The sequence below is a fragment of the Macrotis lagotis genome, chromosome 7, assembly GCF_037893015.1.
Source record: "Macrotis lagotis isolate mMagLag1 chromosome 7, bilby.v1.9.chrom.fasta, whole genome shotgun sequence".
Taxonomy (NCBI): Eukaryota; Metazoa; Chordata; class Mammalia; order Peramelemorphia; family Peramelidae; genus Macrotis; species Macrotis lagotis.
The window spans coordinates 26028404-26045263 of NC_133664.1; the positions used below are offsets into that span (position 1 = coordinate 26028404).

A 16860-nucleotide genomic window follows, 5' to 3' on the forward strand; every position below is an offset into this window, starting at 1 on the left:
TGACTTCCTAGGTTTCTGATATGGATTCAGTTAATTCAATAAGTTTTAATTATTAAATGATGCATTTGGTGCTGTTAATTCAAAACAAAGATTCAAGCAACTTCCCTCCTCCTAGGTTCTCTTAGCCTTATGTGTATGTTATGTGGAGATGCATTCCAATAAAAAGATGACAGGGCTATAGATTTAGAACCATAGAATTTGTTGAGTCACCTTGGTATGAACCAGGCAAATATTTATTTTTATTACTGTTCCTTTGTTGTCTAATCTGTGTTTCATATACTTCATTTTAGGGATTCCTTTGGTTGACATCTCCCACTTTGTTTTCTTTCAGGGAGTGGGTTAATCGATCCCCATCTATTCATTTTCTGAGAGTGTTAATCTGCCTGAGATTACTCATGAGGGATCCCTGTTATCAGGTTGGTTTGATGAAAATATCCAATTGTTTTTCTTTTGTTAAAATGAAGATGATAATGAACAGTGGTTTTCTAGAGTAATTTTTCTCCCTTAGAACCAGGTGCCTTTCAAATCTTGAACCCTCCCATGCTAATCAAAGAGATTCTGCAACATTTGAATTTGACAGAAAAAAGTATTTATAGGGGTTTATCATTTTTGCCTTTTCTTGAGACAAATGCATTTCTAGTCTGTCTTAATTAGGGTTTGTGTTTCTAGCTATTAACTCTTAACCCATAGAAGATCATTTTTGAGTGGCCATCCAAGCCCCTTCTGAGGTGAGGTCCATGGGTTGACCCATGATATTCTAGTAGGTCGTGGCAACTCTGGATATGAATGTGACTTTGGAGGCAGCCAAGGGGCTGGGGCCTTACGAAATTTATCTCTTTCTCTTTACAGCCTCCAACTACATCTCAACTTTTCTAGCTCTTGTCCCATCAAACCTCCTTTTTCTCCTAAGCTATCTATTTCTATTTCTGGGTCTCCCCTCCCAGCTCTCCAGAAGTTTGGGATCCTCCTTGACACCACTCTCTTCCTCATCCACCCCATCCAGCCAGCTGCTGAGTCTTATCAAGGCAACTTCTAAAATAGCCCAGCCCTAACATCTCTCCCTTCACTGCCACCCCAATTCGATTCATGGTTCGGCCCCTCCTCCCTGCTCCCTTTTCTTGGGGGGACTCTTCTATTCAGATCACACTCCTAATTCAGATCACACTCCTTATAGTTGTGCTGTAGAATGATTTGCACTTTGAAACCTAACACCATGCTCATCTTACTTGTTTAAAGTATAAGTTCGTGGTCAGTCAAGGTCTGTATCATCTTTGTGTCCACAGGGCCTTGTATTCAGTGGGTACATAATAAATGTTTGTTTAATTAAATTGATACTGATCAAATTGTACAAGAAACTAGATGTGACTTAATGGTAGGACCTAGCAGGTCTTATTCTTTCCACTTCAATGAAAAGTTACGGACTATCAGTTTTCATGCCAAAGACAACTCATATGTATGTTTTCTCATGTTGTTTGTGGGGGAACCTTTTGCCACTACCACCATGAAAGATTTTGAGGGGATCCCCCCTTTATAAGTAGTTAGACTTTGGGACCAAAGCCGATCCTTCACTTGTCTATATTTTGTTACCTTAGTTCATCTCTATTCTGCTTGATGATGATGCTTCTTACTTCTATCAGAACAGAACCCAACCACCCCTTCTCATCCTGTTCAGCTCTTGATAGTATCAACCCATTAATTTCCCCTATAGAGCCACCCAATGTGCTGAGGGTGGTGGGGCCACTAGGATGAAGACTCATCCTGGGTTCAAATCTATTCTCAGACTCTTACCAGCAATGTGACCCTGGGCAAGTCACTAACTCTGTTTGCCTCAGCTTCCTTATCTGTAAAATGAACTGAGAAGACAAGGGCAAACCACTTCAGCAACTTTGCCAAGAAACCTCCAAATGGGGTCCCGTCTGAACAACAAGAGTCGAGTGTTAAGTTTCTGGCTGCCCCCATACGTCGTCCCCCTCTTCTTAGCTGTTTGCCTTTCCAGTCCCAGATGTCTTTGATGGCCTTCTCATAAATCCTCAGTCATGTGTTATTCCTCGCCCTCTGGGTAATCACAATTTTCATTCCTCATGGACTGTGGTGGCTTTTGTGACTGGTAATTCGGGCTAAATGGGTGAACTAGAGAGCTTTCTCTGGTCTACCTAAGCTGTAGGTCTTAGACACCCCCAGGGAGCCAGACAGGTGCTCCCTGGAGAGGTGTTCTCTGTTTGCAGGCTGATGACACTGTGGCGCCAGACTCCTTTGGCTCACTTCCCCAGCCCAGGCTGCTTTTCTTTATTGCTTGCTTGATCTTAGCAGATTGTCCTTCTTAAATAGCATAATTCTGTGCTGATAAAATGACTACAAAAGTTGTTGTGCCCTGAAACAAAGACCTACCCATGTTGGTTGGACTAGAAAAGAGGACCTCCTAGTTTTCTTTGCCTCAGGGGGCTAGAGCTTAGATGTTAGCAGAGGTGGGCTTGACCCTGCCTAGCCTCTGGTTCAGGTGTGTCCCCAAGTCTCACTCTCTACACCCCTTGATGGCGAGGCTTGTCACATGGCTTCCCTACTTTCTTGGCCTGGACTCTTTTGGATGAGGCTTTCTTCCCCCCTTAGACTCTCAGCCTACTTCAGTTCCTCAACTGTTGAGACACCAGTTTCTGGTCATGATGAATTTTATTCTTGGACTCTTAGCTTATTAGGTTATTTTCCTCTCCACTCTCAATTCCCTTCATCTGGCATCTCCTATCCTCTTTCATGCCAGCGTCAGGCATGATTCCCTTTTAATCTCCTTTCAATCAGCTTTTAATTATTGTACACGTGTATTTTTGAAACAGCCACAGTTCCCTTAGGTGGCTCTGTTTGCCATGGTCATCAGGGTTAGACCCGGTTCAGAGACCTGAGGAGTGCTGGTCTCCCAAGCTCTCCCTTGGTGGCTCATACTTGGCCCCTTAGAGTCCTCAGACTTAGCAGAGCCAATTATGTTTGTATGACGGTTTGGCCGTGCTGGCGGAGGCTGCAGGGTCTGAGGGAGCTTGAACTCCAAGAAACTCTGAAGTGATCTGGTTGATCAAGAAGACTTGATTATCATTCTAAGGCTAAAATATTAGAACAAGCATAGGACACAGTTTTTTTTCTTTGTGAATTTAATCATAGAATCACAGAATTTTGAAGTTGTTTATTTTATTTTATTAGAGATAAAACTATGACTGTGGTTCAAAGACCATTGTATATAGGATTATTATTATAAATCAACCATCTCCAGTCATCCTGATCCCTAGCCGGCCCCTGGACCCAGGTGGCTCTGGAGGAGAAAATGAGGCTGAGCATAGCCCCCTCACTCAAATAGGATTCACATGCTTGTCATGACTTTACCTCCCTGATGTTGTGGTCTTTGAAAATGAAGGACAAGCATCATAATAGAAACCAACAAGTCAAGTGATGAGCATTTCTTAAGCATCTATTGGGTACCAGGTTCTGGTGATGCAGGTGGAGCTTAAATGGGAAGATGCCAGTAATCCAAGATGACAGACAAGCCAAAAGACCACTTTTACTTGACTTTGGAATGTATGAATATGAATGTGTCTGGCACAGAATAGAAGTATGCCACTTACTGGTTGCCTGTGGTCCCATGAGGTTGTCAGACTGACTCAGAGGGCAACTTGCAATCATTTCCTTTGACAACATGGTCTAGAACTTTTCCAGAAGTGGAAGTCAAGTTCTAGCTTATAGGACCCACTCTCTCCTCACTTTTTTTTTGCATTCAGCTCTTTTGCTGGTCCTGTGGCACTGTGCCCGCTTTCCTGTATTGATCGCGGCTCAGCAGCAGCAGCTGCCAGTTCCTCCAGTCCCCTGGGATGTTACTCATTTGGCCTGGTGACTTGAGGCCTTTGAGGATGGCTCAAGATTGCTAAATCAATTTCTTGCTTATCTTGGGTTTCCACTCCCTACTAAATTTTATTCCATTTTTTCACATCATCACTGGATCCGAAAACAGCCTTTTTAATGATTTCATCATCCCTCTCCATCTTGACCTTTAGCCTGAACCCTTCCGTGACCCTTCTCTTGGCTCCCATGTTTATTTAGCAGAACAAAACAGACAAACAAACAAGATAAAACCCAGCCTGGACTTGTCCTGGGCTTTAACTTTTCCTAATACAATTTGTACAGGGCCATGGACCTCTTCCGTGAGCATCCTTTACGTCCATGTCCTCTTGTTTAGAATCTGATATTTCTTGCTTTCCTTTTGCATCCAAGTAACCCCTTTCCCCCTATTTATTGGAATAATTTCTTCCTGTGTTTTCAGAGCTTTTTTCTTTAAAGGTTTATATCTGTTTCAGCTGACTTTTGGTACAAAAATGTTCCTAGAGGTTACCGTCCCTTCTCTGGATCTTTGACATCTTCTTTTCCCAAAGAATGACAATTGATGTTTATTTAGGACTACATAAAGCCACACAGAAAGCCTGTGAGGCAGGGACTACATGTCCTTAGCCTTTACAGCGAGGAAACCCATGGCTCCAGATCTTGCCCCCGGTCACTCAGCTTTCAAAAGGAGGTTCCGAGGTCAGGTCTTCCTCCCTTCAAGCTTCCTATTCTGTTCTTTCTGCAAAGTTTTGTGTCAGATTATGCTTGGCTTTCCTTTATCATCCATGGGTCCCTTGACCCAAGAATCCAAATGCTTTATCAACCAGTTCTCTCTCTTCTCTTCTCTTCTCTTCTCTTCTCTTCTCTTCTCTTCTCTTCTCTTCTCTTCTCTTCTCTTCTCTTCTCTTCTCTTCTCTTCTCTTCTCTTCTCTTCTCTTCTTTTCTCTTCTCTCTCTCCCTCCCTCCCTCCCTCTCTCTTTCTTCCCCTTTCCCTCTTTCTCCTCTCCCCCTGTCTCTCTCTCCTAATCTTCCTAAATAAAATTTCAGTCTTGAGTGTCATTTTGCAAAATCTCATTTTGATACTAAATTTGTCTTTTTGCAATAGGATGACTATCTACAACCTGTAATTTGCAAATAGATATCTGACATCCTAGTTCCATTGATGACTCTCTTCTTGAATTCTGTCTCTGGTTCATTTCTGGTCCTCTCTTGGTCCTCCTCTTGGGGCCTCCTCTCTGGGATACTAGATCTATGTTAGCAGAGATCTCTGTCTCCTTGTTCAGTTTAAAATCTTCTTTGGTACATTTATAAGGCATTAGGAAGAGAGGTTGTTATTGTTTTTAACTGATCATTCTAATGTACACTCCATTCCTTGCCAAGAACCTTTTATGATTGCATTTTAAAGAATTAAAATTAGAAGAATGATATGAATTCTATAATTAAGCAGCTTACCTATAAGCATGAAGCAGTGTTTCAGATTTGAACTCAGGTCCTACTGAGTTCAGGGCTGGTGTTCTATCCACTGTGACACCTAGCTGCCCTGTTTCATACATTCTTAAATGCCACAATATTTTGGTCAATTTTAAAAGGGCAAAAAAAATCCTTAGCATTGAGGTATATATGTTATTTGACAGATTGAATGAAATAGTAGAAGACTCTTTTTTTGATATCCTTTCTTCTTAGATTTTTTAAAGGCATTTGTTTTAAATTAATGTTGTTACCTGATCAAACTGAGGAAGCAGAATGGTATTGTAAGCTCTACTTTGGGGAGGAAGATATAGTCTCTCCTCATCATAAAATGTCATCTCTTAACGATATCTCTTGCCTGGGTTTCTGGGTTACCTGGGGTAAAACACATTTGGGTTTTTCATGTTCACATTATAATATACAAAACCCAACACAATGAAGTGGGCAAATTATGACTCCCCTTTCCCTGGGTGCTCTTTAACAATGGTTTTTGTTCTCATGAAAGTTAATGTTATTTTTTACTTTTATTAGGAAATACTCCATAACTTGGGTGGGATTGAAAACCTGGCCCAGGTAAGGGACCTTTACTTGTTTTTGTAGTAGCTTTGTAGCTTGGCATTCACCTTGGGGCAGGTGGCCTGTAGGTACTGGAGAGCAGGGTGGATTTGTTCTACCCCTGGGCCAGCAGGTGTGACTCATAGGCTTTCAGAAAACCAAAGCCACCAGGCCTCTTCTCCTAGAGGCCAACACCCAGGGTGGGGGAATTAAATTGAAAAGATCCTGCCTGTTGAAATTAGAGAGGGTGAAAAAGGTCAAGTCATAATTTAGTTTAGTCAAGAGAAAACTATGAGGCAACCTGATCATTCTATTTATTTCCTCAATACAAATAGGATCTGAAAAAAATTTTAAAAAAATCCTGAGTTCCTAAAGGTGGCATTAGCTCTTTAAGCAAAAATGATGAACATGTTCATAATATGAAAAATCAACAATGAAATATAGAATAATACACTTTTTAGTTTATAACATGTATGCTTAATGAGGGTCATAAGAGGACAAATCACTTTTGGTGTAGGCACTGTGTCTTATCTTTATTAAAAACCAAATAATAAATACAATTCCCAATTCTAGGAATCTCCATTAATCCTGGTAGAGCTCAGTCTCCAAAATTATCTGTACAAAGCATGTTGTTCTGGTATTACTGGTGGCCCAGAGGAAACTAATGGCCTTCTTCCATCTGTGGCATACAGGACAGAATAAATTATGTTCAGCAGAGTATCAGTAGTAAATATATTTTATTGACCATACCTTCTCCGTTACCCAAATTTTCAATTAAACAAAATATCAAAATTGCAGTTTCCTATGTTTGGAAATTTTTCTTAGAATTTAGTTTATGTTTGAAATGATTTTGATCATTTTGAAACAATATAGTCGGTCAAAGTGCTTTATCTCATTTGTTCCTCACAATGGCCTTGGGAAGGAGACTATTGTATGCCCCATTTTACAGATGAGGAAACTGAGATCCACAGAGGTGAACTTGCCCAAGTCACCAAGTTCATCTTAAGTATCTTGAAGTAGGATTGAAATCCCTCCTTCCTGACTCCAAATGGGTCCATATTGTAAGTTGTAAGTTGTTATCACATCCATTTCACATGCTGTACATGCACATGCTCTCCTGTACCCTTATTGATCCCTGGTTCTGATAGTAGCTGCACCTCTCTGTGCTTGTCCTGACACCTACTGAATGGTGTGAGATAAGAATTTTGAAGCTCCATATGTACTTTGAATTTGAGTACATTTTGTTGTGTGGAAAGAGATAGATGATGTTTGGTGATAAAGCTCTTTCCTTTGGAATTGGGGGTCCTGGATTCAAATCCCAGCTCTAACTGTTGGTGAATGTAGACAAGGGAGAATTCACCTCTGTTGGCTCAGTTTCTCATCTGTAAAATTGTAGAAATCTACTCAAGGCTTTTCTAGGTCTGGCTCTGGTGAGGGGAACTGGGACCTTAACAGAGGGCGGGGAAGTCAGGAGAAACCCTCAGTGGAGCCCTGGCAACGGTTTTGTGACCCTGGGCTGCCACCCAGAGTTCATGTGGGAAAGCTTCCGTTCCCCTTGTTACTTCACTTTTGTGTTTGGTCTTCTTTTCAGTACATGGAAATCGTAGCTGATGGTTATCTGGGCTATGGAGAAGAACAGCATAATGTGGACAAGTTAGTCAATATGACGTGTAAGTGTTGGGTAGGGGCGGAGAGCTGACTGGTGTCCCTGCTGGTGGGGGGCCACCGGTGTACCTGCTCCCCGGCTCTTTGTGTGTGTGTGTGTGTGTGTGTATGACTCCATCTGTGTCTCTCCTTCCCTTCTCCCCTCCCTCTTCCTCCCTCCTTCCCTCTTTCTCTGTTCCTGTGTCTGTCACTCTCTCCCTTCTCTCTCTCTGTCTGTTTCTCTCCTCTCCCTCCCTCTGTGTCTGTCAGTCTCTCTCTGTCTCTCTGTCTCTCTCTCTCTCTCTCTCTCTCTCTCTCTCTCTCTCTCCAGACACTCTCCTTCCCTCCCTGTCTATGCGTGTCTCTCTTTATCTCCTCCCCTCTTTCTCCTCCTTCTCTTCAAAAAGACCCTGTTTTTACTTATCGAGTTCCAGGCTTTCCCCTCTGAAGAATGTAAGCTCCTTGAGGGCAAGGACTGGTTTTCTTGTAACTTTTGAGTTTTTGAGTCCACAGTATCTAGTACTTTGCAGGAAGTCAGTGCTCAATAAATCGGACTGGACTTTCTGTTCCTTGTAGTGAATAGGTGGTGGGAATCTGTGGTGGGGGAGAAAGAGGTTAATTTGAGTATTAAAGTATTAAAGTTAATTTGAGTATTAAAGATGTTTAAAACTTATGGCATGAAACTCATGCAATTCATTGAAGCTGATGGTACCAGTTGACTTTGTAGTCAAGAAGATCTGGGTTCAAGTCCTGCCCTATCACATAGATAAGTGGGGACGTAGACAAGCCACTTAATCTCATTGCCTTCTGCCAACAGTCCTTCAAGTTGGTAAGGTATACATTTGTTTCCCATCTGTACTGGTGCGCGGTGGGGTGGCAAGTACCTGCTCCAGGAGTTTCTCTGCCACAGTAAAATCACAGGTTTAGGATATCTTCTCTCCTGTCTCCCCTCAATCTCAATATACGTTAAATATAGAGGGGAACAGCTTTCAGATCATGACTAGTTTTGGCAAACATTTTTGGTAAGATTTATTGAATAAAGTATTTATCTATTAAATACATATAACTTCCATTAAATGAACTGGATGAATTCCTTCAGTTTTGGTAAAATGCTATTTTTCCATTGATTTGCACTATCATTTCAGAGGTGGTACACATCTTTTCTATGAAATTAAAAAAAATTACTGCCATCAAGGTGATGTGTGTGTGTTTGCCATTGAACTATCTCTCAGTCCTGGAGGGTTTCCACCCTTTGTTACATGACTCTTTGCCACAAGGAGAAGCAACAAATCTTCCATTTACTGATTGGCCGTTATCCAATCCCATGAAACTCTGGATGGACTTTCCTGCCTGTCTAGATTGTTCGGCTGCATAGCATTGAGCTAATTAGAAAATGGTGTCTGGTCAGGCCCAGGAGAGATCTCTAGTGTCTATAAATGCCCCCCCACCTCACCCCCTTTTTAAAGAATGGGTAGGGAAAGAGAAGGAAGAGGCCAAGGTCTTCAGGACAGAAAAGGGGAAAGACCAAGGGAGAGGAGAGGAATGGTTCTATTCTGATAGAACCCAGCTCTGCTCCTCTTCTCTCCCCTCCTGGATCTAGTGGACCACTTGAATGACCTTGGCCATCTCCATTCCTTCATCTAGACTTCACTTCTTTCTTTCTTTTTTTTGCAAAGCAATGGGGTTAAGTGGCTTGCCCAAGGCCACACAGCTAGGTAATTATTAAGTGTCTGAGGCCGGATTTGAACTCAGGTACTCCGGACTCCAGGGTTGGTGCTCTATCCACTGCGTCACCTAGCTGCCCCAGACTTCACTATTTCTAATGGTCCCTCCTGCTCTGACAGTTTGTGAGGATCTGCTTCATCTCTTCTCATTTCTTTTAAGCTTTTTATAATTTGAATTTAAGCTGCTCAGAAAGATTCATCATGGTTTATAACATTTCCCCATTGTGGTGTGTCCCCATTGTGGTGTTTTCCAGGAACTGATCAGCACGGGGGTGGGGGGGGATGGGGCAAGAAACTCACTTCATGATTGTCTTTGTCTCCTAGATATCTTTCAGAAGCTTTCTGCAGTCAAGGATCAGAGAGAATGGGTCATGGCAAGTGGAGCTCACAAGGTAAGAGCCTTATGAAACAAATGATTCTACTTGTCATTTGAAACATGGTAGCTGGCCATGTTTCCTCACTCCCTTGCAGAAAAGCATCGGTGGTCTCTAGTGGTCTGCTTTGCACAGGCTGCTTCTACTTCCCATTCAGGGGATGTTCTCCTTTCCACTCTCCTCTTGGAAGCCTGAGGTCCTCTGATGACCTTTGCTGTGAGAGCCGCGTGACTCTTAGATCTATTCCTCCCTGCCCTGGTCCCAGCCCCACTTTGCATTCTGGATGTTCAGATCAGATGTTCAAAGATGACTCAGGCTCAGGAAGTCTGAGAATTGCTCAGTGTATTTCCTCCACATGGGCCCCTGTTCCAAAGCTTTCTTCTTGTTCTTCTATCCCAAAGCTGCTGCTATTTCTTCTTCCTCCTCTTTCTCTTCTTCTTCCTCCTCCTCCTCCTCCTCCTCCTCCTCCTTCCTTCCTTCCTTCCTTCCTTCCTTCCTTCTTTCCTTCTTTCCTTTCTATTCTATACCCTCCAGGATCTCCATTTCCCCACCATGTAGCTGGTCCTTGGCCTAATCTTGTCCATCTCTCTTGAGTTCCTCCCCTTCTCTCACTCATCAGGATCCATCCCCTCTTACCAGGCCACCTCCTTGGTTTCCTTCCTCACATCTTTCTCCTCTCCAGTCAACCTTCCAACAACTGCCAAAATCTTATTGCTAAGAAGGCAGATCTGTCTGTGTTATTTCCTACTCTGTTGGCTCTGTTCCAGCCCTTCAGTATGGATCACAGACTCCTCCTCTGTTTGTCGTCTAAAGATCCTCACCACTTCCTCCACCTCCTCATTCCAGCCATCCAGACCTGTCTCAGGATCTTCCCACACTCTATTTCTTTGCTTCCCACCTGGTGCTGGGATCTCATACCCTATTTCTTTGGAGGCTGTCAGGTGAGGAAGGAGTCCAGAGAGCAGCCTAATGGAGTCTTTGATAGACTTCAGAGGAAAGTAGCAGGGTCAGGGAAGCCTGCCAGGCCCTAGGGGATTGCTGGCCAAAGAGAACTGATTAGTGACCAAAACAGAGGGGGAATTGTCCAGCTTGGTTCTTCTGAAGTGTGAAATGGGGCTGGGCCTCTAGAACATGGGGCAACCACTCTGGCAGTTCTGTGTGGTCTCTGTCTGTCCTCTCTGCCGGTCATAACCTGGCACGTCTTTCTCTCAGGCAGTGAGGAGAAGTGCGCCCCTCTTCAGGAAGGTGGGCATTTTTAATGTGTGGATGAATTGTCTGTGAAATAGTTCTTTATGTTCTAACAAAATAAACAAGCAAAGAAAAAACTCATACCAACCAGGAAACATAATTTCTGGCCTTTAATTTAAAAAATCTAATTTTTTTCAGACATTGGTAAATTTATTAGGAGCCAGAGACACAAATGTTCTGTTGGGGGCCCTTCTTGCACTTACTAGTTTAGCAGAAAGGTAAGTTTCTTTTAATGTACTTTTAACTCTTCTGTTGATACTCATTCAGTCTTTGTTGTGACACAAGCTGCTTTTTCTTTTCCTTTAAAGTGGACATTCCCCTGGTTCCATTACTCAGTCTAATTTTGCAGAAAACCCCCACGGTGCAATCACATTATGCTCTGTTTCTTTTAAAAAAAATTCCAGGTCAATAGTCCCTTTTGATGTTGCTATAGGGTTTCCTTCTTTCCCTCTTTACTTGTATTTTTGAAATTGCCATAACTCTTTTCTTTAAAAAACTGCTTTCCCTCTTTTGTTTTTGATACCTTTCATCTTGATCATTTTTGACCCCCTGATTTTTTTCCTTAGTCATTTTGTTTTTTTCTTGAACTTATTTTTTCTTTCTTCTAATGTTAATAGGTGGGAATAATGTCTCTGTTACTTCATAGAAGTTGGGGGATCCATGTGTGTAGAATGTTGCATTACATGTTTTTGGTATCTTGGATGGTTTTGCTGATTTTTTTTCTCTGTCTTTTAAAAAATATTTGTTTAAAGGGATGGTTCTTTTGAAAAGGGAATGGGAAGGGACATATATTTTAACATAAAGATAAACATAAACATAAAACAAAATATAAAATTATATAAAAACAAAAGTTGTAATAAAATAATAAAATAATAGAAAAGTGCATGGGAAGCTCCTTCCCATCTTCCAAATCATTACATTTTGTAACTTCTAAATCCCTGTGTAACCTAATGAAGGTTGAGCCTCTTTATCTAAGGCAGAGAAAGAAGTAAAGGCTCAGTCATGGAGTTTATTTTTGGGGATGCATTGTTGAATCTCTCCATTCTGTGTGGTTTTGTGATATGTTAAATTTCTCCACTCTGTGTGGATCTTTGTGAGACAGAGCAAAATATGATGGTCAGAGCAGTGAAGGGGGAAATGAGGAGTAAGGGGATGAAGATTTTTGGTTGTGCCTAAGATTTTTCACTTTGTAGTCCAGAATGTAGGGAGAAGATAAGTGAGCTCAACATCGTAGAAAACCTGCTGATGATCTTACATGAATATGATTTGCTTTCTAAAAGGTAGGATTCTTGGTGGAAGAGACAATTTTTGCAGTAATGGTGGAAGGTTATTTTCTTTTCCTCTTATATAGTATGCTATTTATTTAATATTGTGACATTTCAGTGGTATGAAAATGTTTCATGTATGTGCAAGAAAGCTTACCCAGAGAAATGAATTGATAGAATTCAAGCCCATGTCATGTAAGCAGCCTCCTGTGAAACAGTTTGCAACTATCCATTATCACAATAATTCATAATGATCATTCTGAGTCCTAGAATTATAGGATTGAGAATTAGGAGGAAATTTAGGCCCAATCCCTTATTTGTACAAATGAAGAAATGGAGACTCAGAGGTCAGAGGCCTTGCTTAAGGTACAGTGGGTAGTGATGGCCAATTTGTATCCTGGATCACCATTGATCTCCTACCTATTTTATCACGATGGGCAACCAAGAAAAGTTAATGTGGCTTACATTCTGTTTCAGAGATCAGGAGGCCATTTTAACCTTTGAAAAAAATTTCCAACTAAAGATTTATTTTAGAGAGGTTTTTAGCAGATAAGGAGGTTCAGCATTCTGGGAAATTCACTTCATTCCTCAACAGTTCTGCCTTGAAGAGGCAATGATGTAGATTGTTCTATTCTCATGAGAACCAAAACAGATGAGATGTTTCTATTGATTTTCCTTCTTTCTTTTCTCTGGTCTGACTGTTTTAGAATATAAATATGCATGGAGAAAGGCTCCTTCCCATTTGTTCTGAAGTATGTCTTCAGTATTAAGAATGAAGCTTTTGGTGTTTCAAAGCTGTTTGGGGATTTTCTTCTCTCCTGAGCTTCTTCTATGCTCAAGAGTCACCATCCCAGCTGCTTATCTTGGAAGTCAGTTACTCTCTGTCTGCCTCATTTCTTTATCTGTAAAATGGGCATAATCATACCTACCCCCTGGATTGTTGTGAAGGTCAAATGAGATAATACTTGGAAAAAGGCTTTGCTAACTTTAAAGTATTCTAGCTAGCATTATTATTATTATTATTGTTATCATTATTATTTGAAATCTTTCTGCTGTCCTATAGACAGCAAGCAAATCACCTTGACAATGGCATTATGGCTCTAGAAATTTATGTCCTTCTACACAAACATACACATGCAATGAAAAACTCAAGATATCACCTTCCCAACGTCATAGAATTAGAAAACTGCTTGTTGGAGGAAGTCCAAGTGCAGCTAAACAGGAACAAGCAGAGGATAAAGCCTTCAACTTGGGAGCCTGGAAAACTAAATCCAAATCTTGTCTCAGAGACTTTATATCTGTTTGATCTTGGATAACTCATTACTTCTTTCTCAGCCTCAGTTTACTCCTTTGTAAAATTTGACAAAAATAGCCTCTCCCTGTCTGGGTTGTTGTAAGGCTCAAAGTACTGTAGAATAACAGCTGCTACTTTTCCTCCTTCTCCTCCTTCCTTTCCCCCCTTTTTCCTTCCCCTCCCCTTCCCCTCTTGCCTTCCATTATTGCAATGTGAGCTTCTTGAGAGAACTTCGCTTGCTTGAGGCAATAGTCCTAGCCCTTATTTTATATAACTTCTTGATCCATTCTGTTCCCCTCTGCTTGTCCAATTCCAATGACATATATTCCAATGAGTCATGTATGCAGAAGTCGGGGGGATGAAAAAACACTAGATACTGAGCCAAAACACCAGGGTTTGAACCCAGCTTTGCTCCATATTGACTTTGTTACTCCAAGTTAATTTCTGAACTCCTCAGTTTCTTCATCTGTAAGATGGGGGTAATCGTGGCTTTTCACCCAGTGTTGATGTGAAGGAATTTTGTCAAGTGTTCCATGATTGTGAGCTCTTAAGTACTTCACAGCTATCCATTGGTTCAAATCCCTTCTGTTTCTTCTTAGAGGCATGCTGAATGTCACCAGTAGGCATGTTGAGTGTCACCAATAGGCATGCTGAGGGTCACCAGTAGGCATGCTGAGTGTCACCAATATGCACGATCAGGTTAATTCTAATTCCACATCATTCTTATTTCCTTGAATTATTTCCTCTTCCATAAGCATATGTATCTTGTCTCTCTAATTAATTTTTTTTTTAGTTTTTGCAAGGCAATAGGGTTAAATGGCTTGCCCAAGGCCACACAGCTAGGTAATTAAGTGTCTGAGACTGGATTTGAACCCAGGTCCTCCTGACTCCAGAACCAATGCTTTATCCACTGCACCACCTAGCCGCCCCTCCTAATTAAATTTTAATGCAGTCATGTCTTAGATTTTTGTTTCCTCACATAATTCTTAACACATGGTAGGTGTTTTCATATATATTTATATTCACCCACATAGATACGTATATGGGTATATGTGTATACATATTATATACACAGATATGTACAGATTTTTATAGACACAAATGTGGACATGGATAGTGTAATAAAGAATCTGCTTCTAAGATGGTGTAATCTCTTGATGCCTCCAAGTAGGAAAGAGTCTTATCTCTCATATACTTTTGTTATAATGGATGGCAGCCATGACCCGAAGATAGTTTGATGAGGAGCTGGTGATCTTCCTTTGTAAAGCCAGCCTGCAGAAGCTTGCGTTCTCATTGCACATGCTATCTCTCCTTTCAGGCTAACTGCTGAATTGTTACGACTACTTTGTGCTGAATCCCAGGTGAAGGAGCAGGTGAAAGTGTATGAAGGTATCCCTATCCTCCTCAGCCTGCTCCATTCTGATCACCTGAAACTGCTCTGGAGCGTGGTCTGGATTCTGGTACAGGTGTGTGAGGATCCTGAGACCAGCGTGGAGATCCGCACATGGGGGGGCATCAAGCAGCTCCTGCACATTTTGCAAGGGTAGGTCCAGGCGCCTCCGCTTGGAATTTATTCAATAATTCATTGTTGAGAACTCCTTTCATCTCTTGCAGTGGAAGGAGTCATGGTGGGTGTGGATAGCTGGTGGCACCTGGGGTTTGTGTGGAAGAAGGAACCCAGGAGACATCATGTAAGATGAGGAGGGGGAGTGGATGCCCAGGTCCAGCATCCTGTCACTCTCTATGGGCCATTGAGATCTCTAGAGGAAAACCTTGTTCACCTTGGTGGGGGGGGTATATCTAGGAGATTCAAGTGAGAACGACCCAGGATGGCAAGGTATGAAGACCTTATCAAGGTGTTCTGTGTTTTACTAATATCCATCAGGTCAAATGCAGGTCTGCTTATTGGCTCCAGGGCATCATTGGATCAGTAGTGCATAAGATGCCCATGTCTTCTTGTCCTGAGCATTTCTTGTCTCCATGACCATCACCCCACCCCCTTTGTCCTTCTGTATCAAACACCTACCTTGTCCTCTTCTGGCCTTTTCATCGTTTTGGTTTTACCAGTGAGTCTCTCATGCTATCATTATCTTTTATTCTCTGGACTTGGGTGGCCCAACTTCTTTCCTCATTTGTTATTTCCTGGACAAGAGTCTTTATGGCACATCTTGTACCTAAGTAATTTCATTTGGAAATATGCTACAATCTCTTTTTACCATCTTGCTTTAAAAGTCTTTGGGCTATCTTCTTCAGAGATTATGCTAGTTACGATTTTCCATCATGATGCACGGCATATGTCTTCCAGTGATTTACAAGAATAGATTGGGAAAATTCAAGGATGCTTACTTTAAAAAATTCTTGGTGAAAAGAACTTAGTGATTGCCAAAAGCTAGGAAGGAAGTCTGTGCCACAATGGCCTTATCTCTTCTGACAGGATAACTAAGGGAATATGACAGCAAATAGTTTACCATGATTTGGCAAAACTTGAGAGTCTCTTGTGGAGAAGATGAGATGTGAGTTGAGATTATAATAGTAGTAGATGCATCTGGAAATGGATGAATCCCAGTCTCAAAGAGGAGTCACAGATAGCTAAATGGTTGCTGGCCCCAAGTGTCCAGTGGGGTGTGAGCTTGGCCTGGGCTGCTTAAGATTCTACTGGTGACTTGGGTCAAGATTTGCTTGTATGTGTGAAGGTATAAGTTTATTTATATAAGCACTTGTTGTCACCTTTTCCTATTCTAACTCCCATTGAATATTTAAAAAAAACCTAAAACCAAATGTACATAATCCAGCAAAATAAATTCCCACATTTTCTATTTTCCAAAATGTCTTTCTGATTCTGCATTTCAAGTTTATCACTTCTCCAACTGGCCGGTGACATATTTCATCTTTCATCCTCCGGGTTCCTGGCTTATCACTGCATTGATTAGAATTCCATTTCAACATCAACTTGTCAGACCTGTCGTTGACAGAAAACTGGGAGGCAGCTCGCTAACTCACTGGATGGTGGTTGGGATTCAGAAATATTTTGACAGATTAAAACACTTGGCTGATTTAATAGTATGAAGTTTAGTAACATATATGGCTTCAAGAAATCAGCTCTCCTGGTAGAAGGCAGGAAAGGCAAACAACAGAATACTTCAAAAACATTTGGGGAATTTTATTTTACTGCAAGGTCAGTCAACAGTTTAATCTGATAACCAGAAAGCTAGGTGTTGCAGTGGATAGAGTACCAGGCCAGGGTCAGAAAGCCTCATCTTCCTGAGTTCAAATCTGGCTTCAGACACTCGACTTCCTCATCTATAAAATGAGCTGGAGAAGGAAATGATAAACCCCTCCAAGGACCTCTGCCAAGAAGACCCCAAATGGGGGTCACAGAGAATTGGACATGACTGAAAAACAACTCAAAAACAGCAATAAAAAGTATGCCCTTT

General features: G+C 41.5%; 1 protein-coding gene across 6 annotated transcripts in view; it reads left to right on the plus strand.

Annotated features, from left to right (window-relative positions):
- NEK10 (NIMA related kinase 10) overlaps positions 1-16860 on the plus strand; it is a 215938-nt gene that overhangs the window by 46329 nt on the left and 152749 nt on the right. For all 6 annotated transcript variants that reach the window (XM_074195662.1, XM_074195667.1, XM_074195665.1 and 3 more), the window contains exons 6-12: positions 332-416; positions 5854-5895; positions 7469-7547; positions 9570-9637; positions 11006-11085; positions 12061-12147; positions 14745-14969. In XM_074195662.1, coding sequence (XP_074051763.1) covers positions 332-416; positions 5854-5895; positions 7469-7547; positions 9570-9637; positions 11006-11085; positions 12061-12147; positions 14745-14969 — 666 coding nt within the window. The remainder of the gene's footprint in view (positions 1-331; positions 417-5853; positions 5896-7468; positions 7548-9569; positions 9638-11005; positions 11086-12060; positions 12148-14744; positions 14970-16860) is intronic.